This window comes from Podarcis filfolensis (genome assembly GCF_964270895.1).
Source record: "Podarcis filfolensis genome assembly, chromosome: 5".
Classification (NCBI taxonomy): Eukaryota; Metazoa; Chordata; class Lepidosauria; order Squamata; family Lacertidae; genus Podarcis; species Podarcis filfolensis.
The window spans coordinates 97303533-97323515 of NC_139608.1; the positions used below are offsets into that span (position 1 = coordinate 97303533).

Here is a 19983-nt window from a genome sequence, read left to right on the forward strand (position 1 = left end):
ACTTTAATAAATATTATTCTAGAAAAGAAAAAAAAAGAAAGGGCCCGTGACTGACTGCTGCCACCACCTGAACCTCCCAAACTCTGAGCTTGGTCTTTTAGGGAACGTGAGACCTTCAAGATGACTTGTAAACCTCCATTCAGAGATTCTGGTTTCCCCATCTTGTGTGGATTAAGTTTCAGCTTGTTCGTTCTTTTCTATCCCTGTGCTACCTCCAGAACCATATCTGCTTATTTTCACAGCAGAATTATCATTATTCTTATTTTAAAAATAGGTTGCTCAGGTTTGCTCCACAAAGAGCTGAAACAGCATTTGAAAGTCATTATAGACCCACAAGGTCCAGAGGGCTGCTGTTACCTTGGGCAGGCAGGTGTTAACCTGGTGAACTTTGGCATATATTTCCAATAATGATCCACACTGCAGCACATCTGGGAGTCAACCTCTGAACTGCAGAAGCTGAAACAGTTGACTTGACTGATGTGAGATTTCGATGACACTGTTAATTGGTATATAAGCATCCCTATGTGCCAATAGCATTAAAAATCACACACTTTTTTCTACTTGAGTGTGCTTATAGTATCAGTGCTGTTTCTAATTAGGACTGAATTGTGAACTATCCACCAATATCTAGAATTTGCTTTGCTTCCAATCTTGCGCCTCAAATTTTAAATGAGTCCGAACTCAAAATCTGAAATAGCATATTGGATGTGATGCTATATTTCAAACTTCAGACTCAAAGTCATTCAGACTTGCTGATATCTTCATTCTTTGCAGGAAATGGGAATTAATCACCTATTAAATCTCCTAAACTGCCAACTTTCAGTACTAAATAGCATTATATGTCAACTATGAAAGTGCTGAGATCAGCATGGGCTCCACCATCTGGGCGAGCTTCAGGAGCCAACTCCCTATTTGTGGTCACTTCCACCTTCCCCCAGTCCCCCCGCACAGTGGTTCCCTATTAGCTAACTACTGAGGACCCCCTAATTTTCAAAAGCCAAGCCACGGACCCCCTACTTTTGAAAATTTTGATAACTCTAAGATAGTTACCTCTGCAAAGCAATTTTTTGAGCAAAATGTGGGGTAGCCCCTAATAAGCAAATGATTTTAGGTGTACTAAAAAAAACAGAACAAAAAAATTTTTTTTTCTTTCCAGTAGCACCTTAAAGACCAACTAAGTTAGTTCTTGGTATGAGCTTTCGTGTGCATGCACACTTCTTCAGAAGACCTATTGCAGTCGTTAAGAGTCGTCAACAGGCTCATCACAGCTATCTGCCAATCACCCATTCCCACCACCCTTCTGAGTAATACCCATCCCCACCTTCTCACTATATAGAAGGATCTGGCAACTTCTGTTTCAGTGTATCTGAAGAAGTGTGCATGCACACGAAAGCTCATACCAAGAACTAACTTAGTTGGTCTTTAAGGTGCTACTGGAAATAAAATTTTTTTTGTGTGTTTTGACTATGGCAGACCAACATGGCTACCTATCTGTAACTAAAAAAAAACAGACTAAGGCTGAGTGATATATGGTTTTCAACATTGTGATATATCATCAGCTAAACATCACAATATGGGGAGGGGGGGTGTTATTGGGGTGTTGTGTGTATTTTGTGGTTTTGTATTTTGATTTTGTTCTGTGACCGCCCTGAGACCTCCGGGTATATAAATTCTAATACTACTACTACTACTACTCATAATAATAATATTCTGATACATAACAATGTCTGAAACTGGAGATCAGGCATGGGGATGAGGGAATCATAGAGTCTTAGAGCTGGAAGGGACCCAAGGGGAGCAGCAGCTGTGGAGAATGGATGAGTGTCGGGAGGAGAGGAAGCAGAGTCACCTCCATCACATGGTTTGAAAGGAAAACTGAGAAGCTGGGGTTATAGAATACCTAGTGCCTCCCAGATCAGTACCAGGTGAGATGTTGAGCCCACCCCTCAGACCAGGACCACAGTCCTCCTTTCATCTCATGTGCAGTTGGGACACATTCAGAAGCAGCAAGAAACTTCCTCATGGCTTCTGAGTGTCTCGCAACCCAGAACAAGGTAACTGAGTAACTACCCTTCCAGAGGACTGACAGACTGAAGGAAAGGCTCTGCATCTCACCTTGTGATGCTACTCATTTGATACCCTCCCCCAGACACATGCAACAATGCTATGGGAAGAGCCATACCTCAGTGACAGAGCATCTGCTTTGCATGCCAAAGGTTCAATCCCCAGCATCTCAAGATTGTTATTGTCATCGTTGTCATCATCCTTGGCATTCGTCTGTCTTGAGAGACAATGGAGTGCACCTCTAGGGGTGAAGTCAAACTACTGGAGAATCTCAACACCAGCTGTGGCTGCAGAGACCAGTCGCTTGTAACTGCTGCCTCCCACATTGTTTATGCTGCGTTTGCAGCACCAAAGTGACCTCCCCAGGGTGCAAACCTGGGCAGTGTGTAAGGAGGTCCTGGGTTGTCCAGATGACAAGACCACCCTGATGTGGTCCAAAGGAAAGGAGAGCAATACATTTGGCACCAGCTTGGCTGCAGGAGTTGCCACAAGGAGGCATACAAGGCACCATCCAACCGTCTTAGGGACTCTGGATTTGTGTTGGGTTTACTCCTTAGCCTTTTCTTCTCCCAAAGATGACCTGCAAGGCAGTGGAGGTTTAGGGGCAGAGTCTTTCTTCTCCTAGATGTGCTACCTTCCCAGGTGGATGAGCCCCACCTGCACCTCACTTCCCTCTAGAAGCCCAGGCAGAAACCATGCTATTGATGTAAAGCTGGGAGAGAATCACCTGAAACTCTGGAGAGCCATTACCGGTCAGCATAGGAAACACTGGACAAGATGGGCCAATTCAACATAAGGCAGCTTCCTATGTTCCTAAGCTGTGAGAGGACATCTCTTCACATCCTGTCCAGTTTGGTCCTTGATGTCATATATGAAAGCATCCAGTTAATCAAACAGCAGCACAGAGTATTGGTCAGAGCTGGGGCCAAGTGTTGTGAAATTAGAACTAATTTCAAATAAACTTTATAAGCAACTGCCTTACTTCTGAATTTGGGGCTTAGTTTATTCTGATTTGAGACGCGGGTGGCGCTGTGGGTTAAACCTAGGACTTGCTGATCAGAAGGTCAGCGGTTCGAAACCCCGCAATGGGGTGAGCTCCCGTTGCTCGGTCCCTGCTCCTGCCAACCTAGCAGTTCGAAAGCACATCAAAGTGCAAGTAGATAAATAGGTACCACTCCAGCGGAAAGGTAAACGGCATTTCTGTGCGCTGCTCTGGTTTGCCAGAAGCAGCTTAGTCATGCTGGCCACATGACCCGGAAGCTGTACGCCGGCTCCCTCGGCCAGTAAAGCGAGATGAGCACCGCACCCCCAGAGTCGGTCACGACTGGACCTAATGGTCGGGGGTCCCTTTACCTTTACTTACTCTGATTCACCCTTGTGGATCCTACCTGTGGAGCCTTTCATGCAGTACACAGCCAAGCCAAACTATTTCCTGCCACAAAGTTTGGTGATGGTAATCAACTTGGAAGACTTTAAAGAGGCGATGGGACACATTGAGTGAGATCAGTCTGTCTGTTCAATAGCTGCTAGTCATGATGGCCACATGCTGTGGGAAACGGGATGCTGGGAGAAATGTCCGGGTGTAGGGGGCCCGGAGTTGCCTGAGTACATTGAGTGCGTATGATGGACTTGGGAGTCAAATAATGAGCTGTTAATTTCACAATTGCCCTTTTTTGTCTCTCAGCAAAACATGTGGACTGTACATCCAAGGATTTCGGTATTCATTTCTCTTTAGGAAATGTGTGAATTACACAGTGGGAAAAGTAATTAAAACCAATGATTTGAACTGATATTTTGTCTATGCTGATCATAATAATGTAAATTAACTAGCTCCTGACACAGCACAGCAATCCTTCCTCTGGGGAACTACGAAACTGCAAATTCAACAATATGACAAGCCCATTTGCATAGAAACTGTAACACATACTGCCTGCTTATGTAATTGCACTCTGAGTGGACTGAATTAAGTAACTGGTTTTAAATCGTTTTGATTTAAATCGGTCCATCCTAAGTGGAGTGTATAACGTGACGACTATGTATTACTGTTTCTGTGCTAATGGATTTAGCATATTGTTGTTGAGATTGCAGTTTTGTGGTTATTGTGGAGGAAGCACAGGCATGTTCGAAACTTGTTTGGAGAACAGTATGGCTATAAGCCACTTTCTGCATCTGTTAATTTCTGCATCTTGTTGTTTGCTGCTTAGAGCGCATTGCATATGCAGCTTACCTATGATTTTTTAAAATAAGGCATGCTTTGTATTCAGCTTGGACTATGCGTACATAGCCAGTGTTTCTAACATACCAACATCTAATCTTTGAGCCTTGAAAATACCTCAGAGAAGTTGACAGCCATTCTTTTCTATCAAGTGCTGTTTTCTTGGAGGTGAGCTGCCAGCAGTGGACAAGGACAGAAATGGTTCTGAGTGGGACCAGAGGGGCTTCGTGCTCTTCTTCTCTCCACCCCCCCCCCCCGCTCCTCAGCTTGATAGCAGCCAGGTGTCCTCGGTGGGGCTGGGTACTATTTCCATCTGGATTGTAGGAGGGCAAGAGACCTCCTTGTGCTACGGAGATGACTGTAGGATACAATTACGAGTGGTGAAAAGGAGACTGAAAATTTTATCTTTTGGGTAATACGTTGTGGGCCATGTAAGCTTAAGCAGGGAGTCAGAAGCAATTGAGGTGGGGAGACTGCACATCCCTGAACTAGAAACGGGGAAATGCATTTTCTCGGAGACAATGCACGCTGGCCAGAGAATGTGACTGTTACCTAGAGAATGTACACAGGGGACTAAGCTAATGGGCTGGAGAATGCCCAGAATGTAGTTCAGATATGCACATTCTCCAAGGTCTGTTAGAAATTGCGTACAATGTGCAGGAATGTGCACAGCTCCCACTTCATAGATGAAGTGCACATTCTTACTTGTTTCCTGCTTGGCAGGGGGTTGGACTCGATGGCCCTTGTGGTCTCTTCCAACTCTATAATTCTATGATTCTATGATTCTTCACGAAGCCTGGTGAATCTGCAAAATGGCCAGCTGTCCTGACAACAACAGTTTAACTTAGCATTCCCCCCTAATGGCATTAGAGGGAATTGGGCAGCTATTTTCTAAGCCGTCGGCAGGTGACTTAAAGTGGTACCTGAGGTGCCACTTTAGCTAATGGGGCCTCCCGCTGCACGATTTCTGTTCTCATCCTGAAGCAAAGTTCTTAACCCGAGGTACTACTTCCAGGTAAGCGGAGTCTGTAACCTGAAGCGTATGTAACCCGAGGTACCACGGTAAGGGTACTGTCAGGGAATCAGGAGCAGGAGCACTGGGGAGAGAGGAATTGGAGAGCGAAGGGGAAGAATCCGAGGGAAGCGTAGGGGACTATGACAGTGGCCCGAGAGATTCCATGAGCTTCTCCAGCGAATCAGAAGATTCCCAGAAGGGGGCTCCGATGGTCAGGGCAAGGGGGGTCCCAGGGGGGACGCACCAGAAACAAGGAGCCAGAGGGGAACCCCAAAGCAGCAGTGGAGGATCGGGACCAGTTTCCCCACCAGAGCGTAGTGGGGGGGAAGAGTCACATGTGTCAGGGCCAGCGTCTCCTCCGGAGGGGAGGGAGAGTAAGTCAGGGCTGACCACGCCTCCATCGGAGAGTGGGGGAATGGAGGGGAGGTCAGTTGCAGCTAGCCCACCCGAAGGGGGAAGCAGTGACAGCAGCAGTGAAACGGTTAGAAGGAAAACTGCTGGCTGGGCACGCGCGCCAAGTTCAAATGTACAGGCGCGCGGGACAGCAGGAGACCCGGATGGGGAACCAGCTCCTAAAGCCCGCCGGAGGGAGGGAGAAGGCTCAGGGGAATCAGCGTCAGAAGAGGCTAGGAAGGGCGAGACCCCGGCGGGCAGGCGGACCCAGAGGAGGAAGGAGCAGCGGAAAAGGTGGAGCAAGGCGAGGGTCTTAAATTGGTGTACAGGGGGAGGAGATTCAGAAGGGTCATCAGCGGTCTGACAGTTGAGACGTGGGGCTGCGCGCTGCGGCTCTGGAAGTGAAACTGAACTTCAATAAAGACTTTTGTATTTAATTAGAAAGCAGCGTTGGTCCTTTGTGAGCTGGGACCTTGGGCAGCCTTGACAGGTACTTATTAGTTCTACATTGAAATTATGCTATTCTTTGGCTCCCATCCACCTTACTTCACTGTAAGTCTACTGGGGTTTTTTACTGGGTATATAACACAGCATGTTTCAGGCCTCTAGTTGTGTGAGCTTTTAAGAATAACTTTATTTTATCTATATATCCTTTAAGGTGTTATTTTTAAAGCATAATCAAAGAAAGTGCTATGTATCCTTAAGTGATAATTTGGACATTATTTGGGATGGCATTAGGAGTATAAAATTGCTGGCACAGCAGCGTTTAGAATACAGAACAGCATGTGGCTACTTTGTCTAATATCAAAACTCGTAAATTCTTTCAAAGACTCTCTGTGTCAAAGCCTGAAAAGGAGATGAAAGTTTTGTCTAAATTACATAGATGAAATGGTAAAGTGAAGGAAAACACAAACTGTAAAATCTTTCTGATGAATACCAATGATCAAAGACCTGATGTATTTCTGTACTCCAAAAACACCCAACACAAGCAATTTTAAATTTATTTATTTATTTATTGCTGGGAGTTCCTTCAAAGTCTTGCAAGTAGTTTCTCATCATGACAATTTTAATGTAAGCAACTCATTCTCAGGCTTTAATGGGATTCACCCTGGTTAAGTTAAAAGTCGCTTGAGAGGCAGTCTAGTGGCTTCTGTTTACACCAATCCATCTCTCCTGGAGCTGAGGCTTCATTTCATAGGGAGAAAGCAGCCACGGTGGGGAAAAATTGATTAAAGCAAATGCTATTCCATCTGATGTAGCTGTTTCTGCTTCATTTCAGAATAATGTCCCTTTTTGTAAACACACTCTCTGAAGAAGAAAGTAAAAAGTTAGGCAGACTTTTTATTTTTTTAAAACTGTATTATCAAAGTCAGGAAATAATCATTCTGCCTATAGAATTAGCAATGAAGCTCTTGACATGATGGCTGGTTGGCTGCAGAACAGATGAGTCTCTGTTCAGGGTGAACTTGCATCATTTTTGACTTGATGTGGGGATTTTTTCCCCAGTAGTTCATCATTAGCGATTCTTCATACATGCATCTCATTGCTTGAATGTGCAAACCTCTCCAATGTGTTAACAAACCAGAGAAGCAAAGGCATTCAACAGCTTCTCAGGTGTTGCACAGCAACGTGGTCATAGAATTTATCCTATTTCACCCTCTGAATATCTCATTTCCAAAGGAAACCTGAACCCTGAGTCAGCACCTGGACCCCTGCAATCTTGCACTGCTCAGAGACTGGGGTGGGGGCAAAAATAAGAGCTGTAAAAAGGTTTTTACACACATATCCTTGTCTGGTTGGGGGCAGGGCTGCAAGGTGTGCAATTCAACAACCTGATTGTTTGGGAGATGAAATCAACCAGTAAGCAGAGACATGAAAAGAATCATAGAATAAAAACTGCCATTTACAATAAATACATCTTTTTAGCAATGTTTTGTCATCACATTAATTCTGAAGGATCAACCATTTCTTTCTTGCAATTCCTGCCCTCCCCCTCCTGCAATGGAGCCTTATTTATACAACACTGTCAGCATTACAGAGCAATATAAACACTTTCCCTCCTTTTATTGCCTGTATCACTTTATTTCCTTTAACTGAAATCACCTTAATAAAATATAAATATTTTTTAAAAGATTGGTCCCTGCCCCAAAGTGCTTACTTACGAAGAGCACGCATAAAGATTCAAAAGCTGACAGCCAGGATTTTTCTGTTGACTGACAACAAGCAAGCAAAGACCTCACAGGGATGGAAGGTGGCCGGCCGAAGCGGAATCTTTCCAGGGGGGCAGAGCTGGTGTTTGTTGCCTTTCAAAGGATGCATTTGGGACCACAGATGTCTTGGACCACAGTAGCTGTTTTTGGGTCCCCAAATCACCTCAGGAGAAGCATAGTGCAACATACTGCCGATGATGAAAGGCTAGCATAAGCCGGAACATCCCTGTGTCCATATTCATCACCAAGGCATCACGCAGAGTATTGCAATGGGCTCCCTGTCTCTTTCTACGGCAAAGAGATTTCCATAGGCCTCAACAACAGCAGGCTCTTTGCTTTTAAAAAAATATTGAGGCAAGGCAGAATTTGACATGATGTCATAAATGATGCCCACCCACCCGCGATAAAATCCATACACAGATAGGATGGGTGGTGATGGGTTATCATAGCTTATAGTTACAACACTCTGAAATTAAAAAGAACTGGCAAAAGAGTATGTAAAAGGAAGGGCATCCTCTTGCCCTTCATTCTGGGAATGCTAATAGCAGCAAGCAATTCTTTATCAAAGGTGAGAGTTAAGAGCTGGTTCATGATGCTTCTCCTGGTGAACCTCCTGGAACCTTAAAGAATCTACATTTAGCTGCTGAATGTGTGCCTCAAGCTGCTGGACACTGCAATAGCAAAACAGAAACTTACTTTCGTGTGTCTTAAGTCTCATTGAACTTGGAAGTTGGAAGAAGAGGAGTTTGGGTTTGATATCCCGCTTTATCACTACCCTAAGGAGTCTCAAAGCGGCTAACATTCTCCTTTCCCTTCCTCCCCCACAACAAACACTCTGTGAGATGAGTGGGGCTGAGAGACTTCAGAGAAGTGTGACGAGTCCAAGGTCACCCAGCAGTTGCATGTGGAGAATCGAACCCAGTTCACCAGATTACGAGTCCACTGCTCTTAACCACTACACCACACTGGCTGTTAAGGGCACATACTGGCTCTTAAGGGCACACAAGGGCCATCTAGTCCAGTTCCCTGCAATGCAGGAATTTCAGCTAAGCATCCACGAAATGATAGGTGGCCATCCAACCTCTGCTTAAAAGTTTCCAAGGAAGGCGAGTCTGCAATCTTCCAAAGGAGTCTGCTACACCCTCAAACAGCTCTTACTGTCAGAAGGTTCTTCCAGATGTATAGCTGGAATCTTCTTTCTTGTAACTTGAAGTCATTGGTTTGAGTCTTAGCCTCCAGAGCAGGAGAAAACAAGCTTATGCCATCTTCCATGTGACATTCCTTGAGATATTTGAAGATGGCTGTCATATCTCCTCATGAGCTGAACAGTCAACATCTGCTCGAGCTACTTGCCCAGGAGATGACAAGTGGCTTTAATGTCCCCTGATCATTCTGGTTACCCTTTGTAGTGCTACATTATCTTTTTTTGAGATGTGATGATGAAATACTGTGCACAGTTCTGGTTGTCAGAGTGTACAGTGTGGTTGCAGCACAGATTTATGTAAAGGTATTGTAATAATGAGAGTTTTCATTTTTATCCCTTTCTTTATTGTCTTTAGGATTGAAGTCCCCTCGGGCAACATTTTTGACTGCAATTAAATGTGAGGGCAAATTAAGGCATACAGTTTATTTTTGAGACCATTTTGATTCTGGTGTGTAAATTGGTGAATGAAGAACCAAATCTTGACAATGGCATTTCTATTGAACAAGAAATTATTACCTATGATGCCGTGTGGGCAGAGTTCCCATGCGGACTGTTGGAGGGGGTTGCCATGGATGGTGAGGGGAAGCAGGAATGAGGGGCCCCAGCAACACACTTTGGCCTTGTTCAGGGTGGCACAGGCTGTGCTTGGAAGCTGCACGTACATTCCAGGGACCACACCAGTATTAAATCTGTCAGTCAAGTTTTAATTCATCATAAAGAAGTAAACTACATTGGTATATTTAAGACAAACACTTTTGTTTTCTATGCACACTATCCACGGGACAGTCCCTTTTCCAAAATAACTACTTTTAACAGTCCCAGAAAAACACTTCAGAAAGTTTTCACATTAAATCAACTTTCTGTGCTTTCCCCTTTTCTTTAAATTCGTCTTAGAAGGAGAAAAAGAACCATTGAACCTGAAAACATTTACATTGCAAGCCACGTTCGAATGCATAAATTGGCATACAATAACCAATGTATCACAACCGTGTTTTACTTAGTTCACTTTTGTTTGTCAATAAAAGAATATAAAAATCTTGTTCAACAGAGTGTTAAGTGTATTAAAATAGATTTGTATAGTACTGCACAGTTTCTCCCGGAGTTGTGAAAATGGTTGAAGGGACCGTGTGCTGCCTAGTGCTGGGTGACCCCCCAATCAATTAATAAAAAGCCAAATCCCTTGATTTATTGGCACCGTGTGATAGGCCATTGTGAGATGCTTCACCTGTGGAATGCAGAAATGGATTCTTGCTTCAGACCTACTTAAACACAGGGGCAACATTTAGAGAGGGCCGGTGGGCAGAGTACCCTACGCCCTTCCTTGAGGTTTTGACCCCACTCAAATTATTTCTCAGGAGCACTTATATTTCTGGCCAAATCGCTGGTTCTACAGGCTGACTTGCTATTGTCATATATATATTTAAAATGGGTCTGCGTCTTAGGTATGCATGCCAAAGGCACAAATCCATTTGTTTAAAACAAACAAACAAACAAACAAACAAACAAACAAGGCTGTGTTAGTATTGAGAAAGATGCTATAATTGTGAATTACTAAAAGTAATGCAACAAATGCTGTTAAAATACACTGCTACTTTGTAATATAGGACTTCAAATCCTATACACCAGAGTTGGCTAATCCTTCGTGACCGAGGGCCACATTTCCTCATAGCCAATCCTTCAGGGGCTGCATGCCAGCCGTCAGTGTGGCCTCTTTGCAGTCCTACACACTTGCAGCCTCCCTCCTCAGCTAATCCATGCAGATCAGCTGAGGAAAGAGGCTGCTGCCCCTCCCTGGGGAGGGGTTTTTGCATCCTCCTCCATGTTGGGCTCTGCCCACCCCAGCACACACACACTCCCTCTCTCTGTTTGTCACTGCTGAAAAAATTGGCAAAATCTTTGGGGTGCAGAAAAACTGTCTTGGAGGCCAGATTAGGCCCCCCAAACCAGAGGTTATCACTTCTGCTATGTAAATTTACCTAGGAAAAGGTACCATGGGAATCAATGGCACCAGCTTTTGAGTAGACATGTATAAGATTGCATCCTGAATATTCAAGAGTGAATCCCCCAACCCCTGGAATCCGATATGGTGCTCCTCACAGGGTTACAGGATGGGAAAGTTATGCTAAGGGGAAACTGGTTTGTCCACCACTAACTTCTGAGGTAGGCCTCAGGGCACCAGCAGAGGCCGCTTGGCCGGATGGGGCCAGACTGAGCTTGCTGCATCGGAAGACTAGCTAGAGGGGAGGGGGAATAAAGCAGTTTCTCCAGTATTTTCTCAGGCTAGTGCTAAACATGTCACATGTGGTAAAAATCAACAAACAATATAAAAAGGAAAGGTTTTCCAAAAAGCAACCGATTACTTAGAATGTGACAGCCCACCCCTCCCCCGCAGCTCCTGATACATCCAATAAATGAAACAACCCCTTGAGGCAGTTTATTTCCTGTACTATTTAGCAGATACTTCTGCAAGTGAAATAAAACAAAATAAAGAATAATCATTTTTCACATTCCCTATTTTACAATAAAAATGCAGTACAAAAGTGTAAAGTTTTTTGGCATATCATTTGTACTGTCTTGACAGGAAAAAAAAGCAGCAGCAAAAAAGATTATTTGCTTTCTTTCTTTAAAAAAAAAATCTGACCCCGTCCCCGCTCAAAATAATAATAAAGATCCAACCTGCTGAAGATATTTGTCACTATTATGGTTTATGCTAAACCTTGCACAAAAAACTCCATGAGAAAAATACATCAATAGCAAAATAAGTTGAAAGGTCCTGCAAAATTAAGGGGTTTTACAGGCATACCTCTTTAAATACTTCAGAACGCATATACAAGAAGCATCAGCATGAAAATACTTCAATATTTCACTAGAAATGCTAATTTCATACATTTTTATTTAAATATCTGTAATTCTCAACTATAATACTGAAAAAATGATTTGATTTTGAAGGCTCTGTGAGTGTCCCACAAATGCAATTCTTCTCAAATAGCCCCTTGTCCAGTTCAACCTGAATCAATGTGGCAGACCTTGTTCATTTAAAAGAAAAATATCAGGAATCCATGTTGATTTCCAAGCTATTCCATTTTTCACTGTCACCAATTAACCATTCCTGCACCCCCCTACCAACTACCTGCATACTAGCTAACTATCTCTTTGCTTTTAAAACTATTTTCCCTTCAAAATGAGAACTTTTTAAAGTCCACCTTCCCTCCCCAAGGATGCTCCATTCCATTCCACCACCGCACTCCCCTCATTGGCCAACATATGCCGCTTCATTTTCCTTATCCATTAAATACTTTAAGGCCAATGCAACAAAAGAAAGAAAGAATATCCTAAGTACAGAATATCTCAGCAATAGAAAACTGCAGCAGGATCTGCTTTGTAGAAAGTTGCCATGACACCAACGAAGTCAACCGGGTGGTTCACCCAACATCCTGGTGTAATAAAAATTGACAACAAAGTCTTTCTGTTCCCCTGCCTCCCCTCAAGTCTCCTTCTCGATGCAGTTGCAGTGTTTCCACAGCTATTGTGTTTGCATCTATCTAAAGTTCACCTTTTGTTTTCTTTCAAAAAAGAAAAACCAGGTTTTCAGGCAGCCCCTGTCAGTTGTTCCCCTGTGTCGGCTGCAAGGCTTTGTGTACGGCAGCAGCTGAGGCAGAAGACGGTTTGATCCAGGGGACGGTTAGCAGGGAGGAGGTGGTGGTGGTTGTCATGGTAACCTGAATCATCTGCTCATTCTGTATCAGTCTAATGAGAGTTTTGAGGCGTTCCAGCGATGATTGAACCCCTTTCTGCTGGGCCAATAGGCTGTTTTTTCGCTCTAAGCACTTCTGTCAAAGGCGGAAAGAAAGAGTAAGAACACATTCCATTGGGTGTCAAAACACTCTCCCTGCAAACATGCTTTTGTGTGGGCAAGCTCAAATAAATGAGTTGCACCGTGGCCCCCCTTGAAGCATCCTGTCGGAATCGCAAGCCGGGGGCTTGAAGGGTAGAGCTTAAGGATACGTTCGCCCCTCCCCAGCCCTGCCTGAATGCATGCTTATGTTGATTGAAGAGGGGGATTCTAGTCAAAGCCACTCTCAAATCTGAATTAATGCACAATCTACAAAGATTTATGATTTTATTTATTTCCACTGGCTGGAATCCAAAGACCCGCACTATTAATTCTACATGCCCAGAGGGATTTCTCAAAAGGCCGCTTCTCTTGCCCACTACTCTCAACACCGGATGACAAATCACTTCTGAAAGCGAAGAGACCTTCAGAAGCAGTTAGGGATATGGCACGGAGACTTGCTGTTCTAAGGGTTGGGCAGGGGGAAATATCACATTACAAAATTTTACACTGAAGTATAAAATGAAAGATAACGTATTCAAGGAAGGTTGTGGCAGATTGTGCCTTCAGTCTGGATAGACTGAACAGATGATGTCGGTTTACATACAAATGGAATTTATTTAATATAGTCCACACACTTCGGCATGAATATTGGTTGACCCTTATGGAGGAGGAGGAGTATTTTTAGCAAGTGAAATGGACATGACACCCTCATACGAAAACACGTGCATGTAATTGACAAACATATTCCTCCTGTTATTAGATCCAGTCAGAAATATCCTCCGTTTAAACTTTATTTAGTTTAACACTGGTTACACTGTGCATGCTCTTGGATGCATCGACAGAAGTTCTTATCTTGCATCACTTTTACATGTTATATGAGCACAAAAGTTGTAGTATCAGTGAAAATGGGAATTATCTGCACGCATTAACTTTAAATATAATACAGGCATCCCCTCTTAACACTAAGGCACAATCTCCAGGCACAATCCAGGCACAATCTCCCACAAGCTTCCTTGAATACGTTATCTTTCATTTTATACTTTAATATAAAATTTTGCAATGTAATATTTCACACTGCAAAGTGCAGGGCCCATTACCTTTCGGTCTCTATGTGTCCCACTTAATTCAATTGCTTTTTAATTTAATTCTCCATTTTATTGGATCTAGGCTCTCAATTGCTCCATTTTAATTTAATGAAAACCTCAGGAACCAAGCCATTTTGTAGCATAATATTTTTGATTGCTCTCATCAGTTGAGGTCTTTATGTGGAATTGCATTGCTGCAGTCAACAGCCAAAACTTCTATCTGAACAATGAAGTATGCATCCTTTTCATTTTCTAATTCTACTCTCTACCTAACATAACACAGTCGCACATACAGAGGAATCTATTGAGTCTTCAGTCCATGCCGTTATGGACTCAGGCATGTACATGGTTATATTACTAAGTCTGCACAGTTAAAAGGAACACACCCCACTAAGTTGCCTTCTAAAAAATTATTACTTTGCCTCCCATTTTCTTTTAAATGTCATGAAAAATTGATGGGTGTCCCTCCTGAATGAGAGCAGCAGTTGAACAAAATGTGACTAGCTACAGATGCAAATGCTACTTCTAATTTTCAAAATAAATGTAATACATATAGACACACACCAGATGATCAAACCTCATACATTGCTCACTGGTCTTCTGAATTGTGGGGTGCACCAATGCTATAAATGTAGCCCTTCTAAATTCCCATTTGAGCAAGAACAACAACTCCAATATTAGGGCTGATCTACCTTAAAGCATGTTTGCTGTTATTGTAGAAATTTAGCGTTTTCCTAATCTGTGTTATTCGTAATTAATTATCTGCAAGAATCTGCAACACTGAAGTCCCCTTTGTAATACTGCTTAGCTTCTTTATTTTGGAACGTGCTTTGGGCTTAGCTCTTTGAAAATCTGTGCAAAAGTCACAATGGCCCCCCATACTACTTTCCCCCCATGTTCATGGGCAAATATTTAAACATGTTTTCAAAGTGTTGTAGAATATGGTTTGCTGAATGTATAGCATTTGGGATTAAGGTTCAAGTGACCACTGGAGTAACAGAGAACAAACAATGAAGATGGGAGGAGGAAGAAAAGACCTCAGGTCTACCTTCCAAAGAACAAGGATTTATTTACACCACAATCCTATGCAGTTTAACTGTAAAGTGTCGCCGAGTTCCACAGGACTTACTCTCACATAAGTTCACACAGGACTGCAGCCTTAGGCTGTAAACCAGTGCAAAGCTCATGTTTCAGAGAAAGTCACTAGGATGCAAAAGTTCAAGATCAGAGAATCTGCCAATGATCCTGTGGCATAATGACTTCCTTGATGGTGGACTAGCACAGCTGCTGCACTACACCTTCCTAATAGCCTGCTAGCCAACACAGCTGGATTTAGCCAACTGGGGCCCGCTTACTCACAAGAAGAAAGTAGCCACAATCCACCATATGCGTCCAAATAAATTAGTGGGCTTAAGATTCAGGTAGGTAGCCGTGTTGGTCTGACGCAGTCGAAATATATTTAAAAATTGTCCAGTAGCACCTTAGAGACCAGCTAAGTTTGGTATAAGCTTTCGTGTGCATGCACGAAAAGGTAGTTGGGCTTAAGTTCTCTTTACTCTCTGTGGAACAAGGACAGGGAAGCCTCGCGGAGCTCCCCCCATTTGGGCCATGAGGCAGGTTCAGCCAAGCCATGGCCACCTGCCCCACACCTGATGCCAGCTATGGGGAAGGTAAAGACAGAGCTCGGGCAAAAGGGGGCTTTTCAGGCACCACTGATGCGCTGCTTGTTGGTGCTTGGGAAGCGCCAATCATGGAGCTTTGCCAGCCTTGTACCCAGCTCTCCCTGGGCACTGAGCACACAAGCCTTACAAATCAGCTGATGGTCAGGCTCGCAAAGCACCACACACATCTTCTGCCTGTGCAGTAGGATTTCAAACCACAAAGGCGAAATAAATACCACCTGATGCCACTGTGATGCCATGTGACTTAACAGTTGAGATGCCCCACCCATCTGTCACACACCCATAGGTCAAGTTTAAGGAGGTAAGGTTTCAGTGACCTGCTGTCCAGAAATTTAAAGAAACATTCAGATTTGTCCACTTGTGCTAATTTCTCTTGATTTGAAAAGTAGCAAGTGCCTGGGCAATTTTTCAGGATAAGCCATAAGCCAGAAACGATACCTTCATTGCATTATTGAGAAAGTGTTCTTTTTCCTCTAGCTTCCTGTGTTCTCCCCTCAGTTCACTGCTTCTCTTTAATAACTTCCTCTTCTCCTCTTCTTTGACTGTGAAGCAAAGGCAAGAAAGCAGGCAATGAATGGCTGTTAAGATGGAAAATGTAACAGAGGAGTGTAAGAGATGCCTTGGGAGGGCCCCTTTCGACCCATCTAGTGAAGAAGCATTTGGTGATACTGTCAAATATGTTAAGCTGATAAACAAGTGCACACAGTGCTAACAACTCAGTCTGAAGGAGGTACAGTAAAAACAACAAAAGTCACAGGACACAAGTAAAATATTCATAATGGGTGGTGGCGGATGTGCATATTTTACACTGAGCTCAAGGACTCAAGGGGTTTTCATGTGCTAAGGACAAAAAGCAAAGTCATCAATGAACAGAAAGCACCCACCTAATTAGAATGCCGTTGCATGAATGGGCTAGCAGACGGCCTCAATTCACTGTGACCTTCTCTCTTTCAAGTAGAAAGGTTACAGTGAGAATTCCCTCCTCTGACCCACAAACGAAAAACGGTATTTGTCTCCTATGTGAAACACACACACACACACAGCCCTAGTCCACCTCCGAGTTTGTGAACTCTCAATTCAGATGTGTTAGAACAGTAATTGGGAAACCCTTCCATCAGACAAGTACAGATGTGTTCGGATGATGCCTTATTTCCGAGACCCTTGCAATCCACCCCCTGAGGCGACTCCATTTTGAAGTTGCTGACACTTGAGAAACCATTTCTTATAATCAATTGCTACAGTTCATACCTGTTTTATGAGTAACGTAGGACTGAACAATCGCCAGAGTTCCAGCCCATGGCACATTTTCATCTTTCTTTAACACCTACAATTTCAGGAAATAACGGATTCAAACAAGTCAAGGGCACACTTATGTTATAATGCATACAATCGTTTAGAATTGCCACCCTCCAATTTATTCCTCAAAAGCTGATTATATCAGGACTATGTAATAGCTCCGTAAGAGTAGTTAGTTTGCCGATTTGTAAAATGAAAAGCATGGAAATATATTTAGAAATTATATTTTGCCTTTCCACAAAGAGAGAACAAAACTCTCTGTCAAGGTAAGTCTAGCAAATGGCATCTGTAATACAACCAGACTGGTTCACCTCGCCAAATTTCTTCACATGCTCACATATACAGTCACAAAATGATATAAACAGAAGGTTGCATGAACTGGTCAGCAAATGTAGGGAATTTATATGATTGCATATGCAGTTTCTTTAGCATCCATGATCACTGAAGATGGCTTAACCCTCTAGTGATAGCCAAGTGTACCATGACAGTGCTGGAAAAAATGCATTAAAGGTTCGTGTAAGTCTTCCAAAACTTCATGTTTAGGTCTTCCTCAACCATGATGAATTACTATGTGGGATTGCAGTCCCCTCATCACAAATCCAGGAAAAAACGGATGCTTCCAGTCTCACAGCTTTTGGGGTCCATCCCCCCTCATGAGGTGCTGGGGATCAAATGCAGTTAATTGTGTTAATTGTTCTTTATGTCTAGAGTAGAACCTGCTCTGTCTTTAAAGGAGAGTAAGTGTTGAGCTGTCGGCACTGCTTTATACTATAGGCTATTACTGACACTGATGACTCTCTTTGCAGTTACAGTCATACCTCGGGTTAAAGACACTTCAGGTTAAATCTTTTCAGGTTGTCTCCCGCGGCGACCAGGAAGTAACGGAACAGGTTACTTCCGGGTTTCGCCACTTGCGCATACGCTCAAAATGACGTCATGCGCATGCGCAGAAGCGGTGAATTGTGACCCGTGCACGTGCAGACGCGGGTTGCATTCTGCTCAGGATGCGAACGGGGCTCCGGAATGGATCCCGTTCGCATCCAGAGGTACCACTGTATACTATATAAATAAAAGAGAAAATTATCAGTGGAGGCATTATTTTTAACTTGCAAGTGGTGTTATGCTTAATATAAATATTAATACAGGACTTCCGGGTTAGCGCCATCGGCGAATGGCGGAGTTCCTCCGACCGGAGGAACTGGCTCCGTGGAAACTGGGTCTTCCCGCCGCGGCGAAGGTGGGGACCCGCTAGAAATCCCAGGTGGAGGAAGCCTGGGAATGTGGGGTTCGGCAGGGCACCAGGAGCGCCTCCCCTACTCGCGGGGAAACCCATTTTGGGGCTCCGGAGCGAAGTGGGGTAAGAAGCGCGGTGCTGCGAACTGATTGTTACTTTCACGGAAGGAAGCCGCATAGCCATTGCCGGAGAGCGCTGACTTTTTCCTGTGGACAATTGGACTCTAAACAAGTACCCGTGAGTAGAAACGGAAAATTGGATTAAGAAACACCCTAATTTGGCACCGAAGCGGGAAGGTTTAAAACAGGAAGTCCGCCTTCCGCTTTTTGTAAATAGACTGAAGCAAAAACCTTGTAAGCTAATAGCCTGGAAAGTCATTTGTAAAGGTCGAAATTTCCTTCATTTATAACCACTAAAACCCCCTTGGAAGCAGGAGAAAAGGGGGGGGGATTTTGACTGTTCAAGCCTGCAGGAGAGGGAGTAAAAGAAAAATAAGTTTCCACCGTCTCAAACCTGGGAACGGGGTGTCAGAGACAGAAATTGTTGGAGACGTTCATTGACTGTGAATGGAACATTTTGACAGATAGCTAAAAAAAGAGAAACAAACTGATTCCAATGTTGCCTTTTGCATCCTAAAGAAACAAAATATTTGAAAAATGAAAGTAACTTTCCTTGGTTGGATATGTTTTAAAAAGATGGACACAAATAGAAATTGTCTCCTCTAGAGGGAGCTTGTTAAATTGTTGCTGCAGTCTACTAGGGGACTTTGCAGCTGCGAGATTAAGATCGTGGGACCAGTCTTCTGACCTTGAATAAAAATGTGTTGGGAGGAAGTCTTGGTGCTTGCTTTTTGTAAGACAAATGCTTTGCTGGAGCAGTTGCATGAGAAGATGGATCTGATGAATGAGAAGTTGGATTTGATGACTGGTGTAGTCAGTAAATGCGGACAAACAGGGAATACTGACACAGAAATCATACAGGGACCAACTCAGGAAACTGGTTCGACTGGGCAAGTGCAAGGGCAGATGATAATGGAGGAGGTGGCGGTTGCACCTCAAGTAATACAAATGGAGAGATCCGAGGCCCTGCAGGAGCATAAGCCACTGTTTTGGAAGATTGAATTTGGAGTGGGCCAGGGGGAGCCTGGAGCTGAGGAGGCTCTTAACTTTGGAGGGACTTTGAAATATGCTGTTAATTATTTTCTGGATTACATTGATGACTGTGGGGAGTGGGACTGTGGGGAATGGGCTGGTCTGATGAGGGGAGATGGAGATAACTATCGGCTGGAATCCCCCAGAGACCTACTCCCCAATGAGAAAGGAAAGAAGTTAAGAAAGAGACCAACAAAAGACAAGGAAAAGTGCAAGTATAAACAAGAAGAAGAAGATCTGCAGAAGGGGCATGGAAGAGATTTAAGAGCCTCGGACATAAGATTACCAGGTTGATGGACTAGATGGAATGGACAGTAAGGACTGACATAACCCGAGACCAGGAAGAAGAGACGTTGGATGAAAATTGGAAGAATGTCTATAAAGAAAAATTTCTATTTTGGGAATTAGTGTAAAATGAATGAATATTAGGGAAAATGTTGGAATGAAACTATCTGGCTTTAGTAGAAATGACATAAGTATTAAGTTTTAAGTTTTAAGGTATTTTACGGTAAGATAAGGTTAAACAAATTAAGGCAAATTGAATAACAGAATATGGTGGAAGATGGAAAGGATTTGCTGAGTTAATTAATAGGTTTGAC

The 19983-nt window shown here is 43.5% G+C and overlaps 1 protein-coding gene across 9 annotated transcripts in view; it reads right to left on the reverse strand.

Annotated features, from left to right (window-relative positions):
• Positions 1 to 9784: 9784 nt before the first annotated feature.
• The window catches only part of PHF21B (PHD finger protein 21B), a 176860-nt gene continuing 166661 nt past the window's right edge, over positions 9785 to 19983 (reverse strand). For all 9 annotated transcript variants that reach the window (XR_014548625.1, XR_014548626.1, XR_014548627.1 and 6 more), the window contains 3 exons: positions 16952 to 17027; positions 16142 to 16245; positions 9785 to 12931 (listed from right to left, as the gene is read on the reverse strand). Coding sequence is in view for 6 of the 9 variants with exons in the window: in XM_083615695.1 (XP_083471821.1) it covers positions 12704 to 12931; positions 16142 to 16245; positions 16952 to 17027 (408 nt within the window). In the remaining 3 variants the exon portion in view is untranslated. The remainder of the gene's footprint in view (positions 12932 to 16141; positions 16246 to 16951; positions 17028 to 19983) is intronic.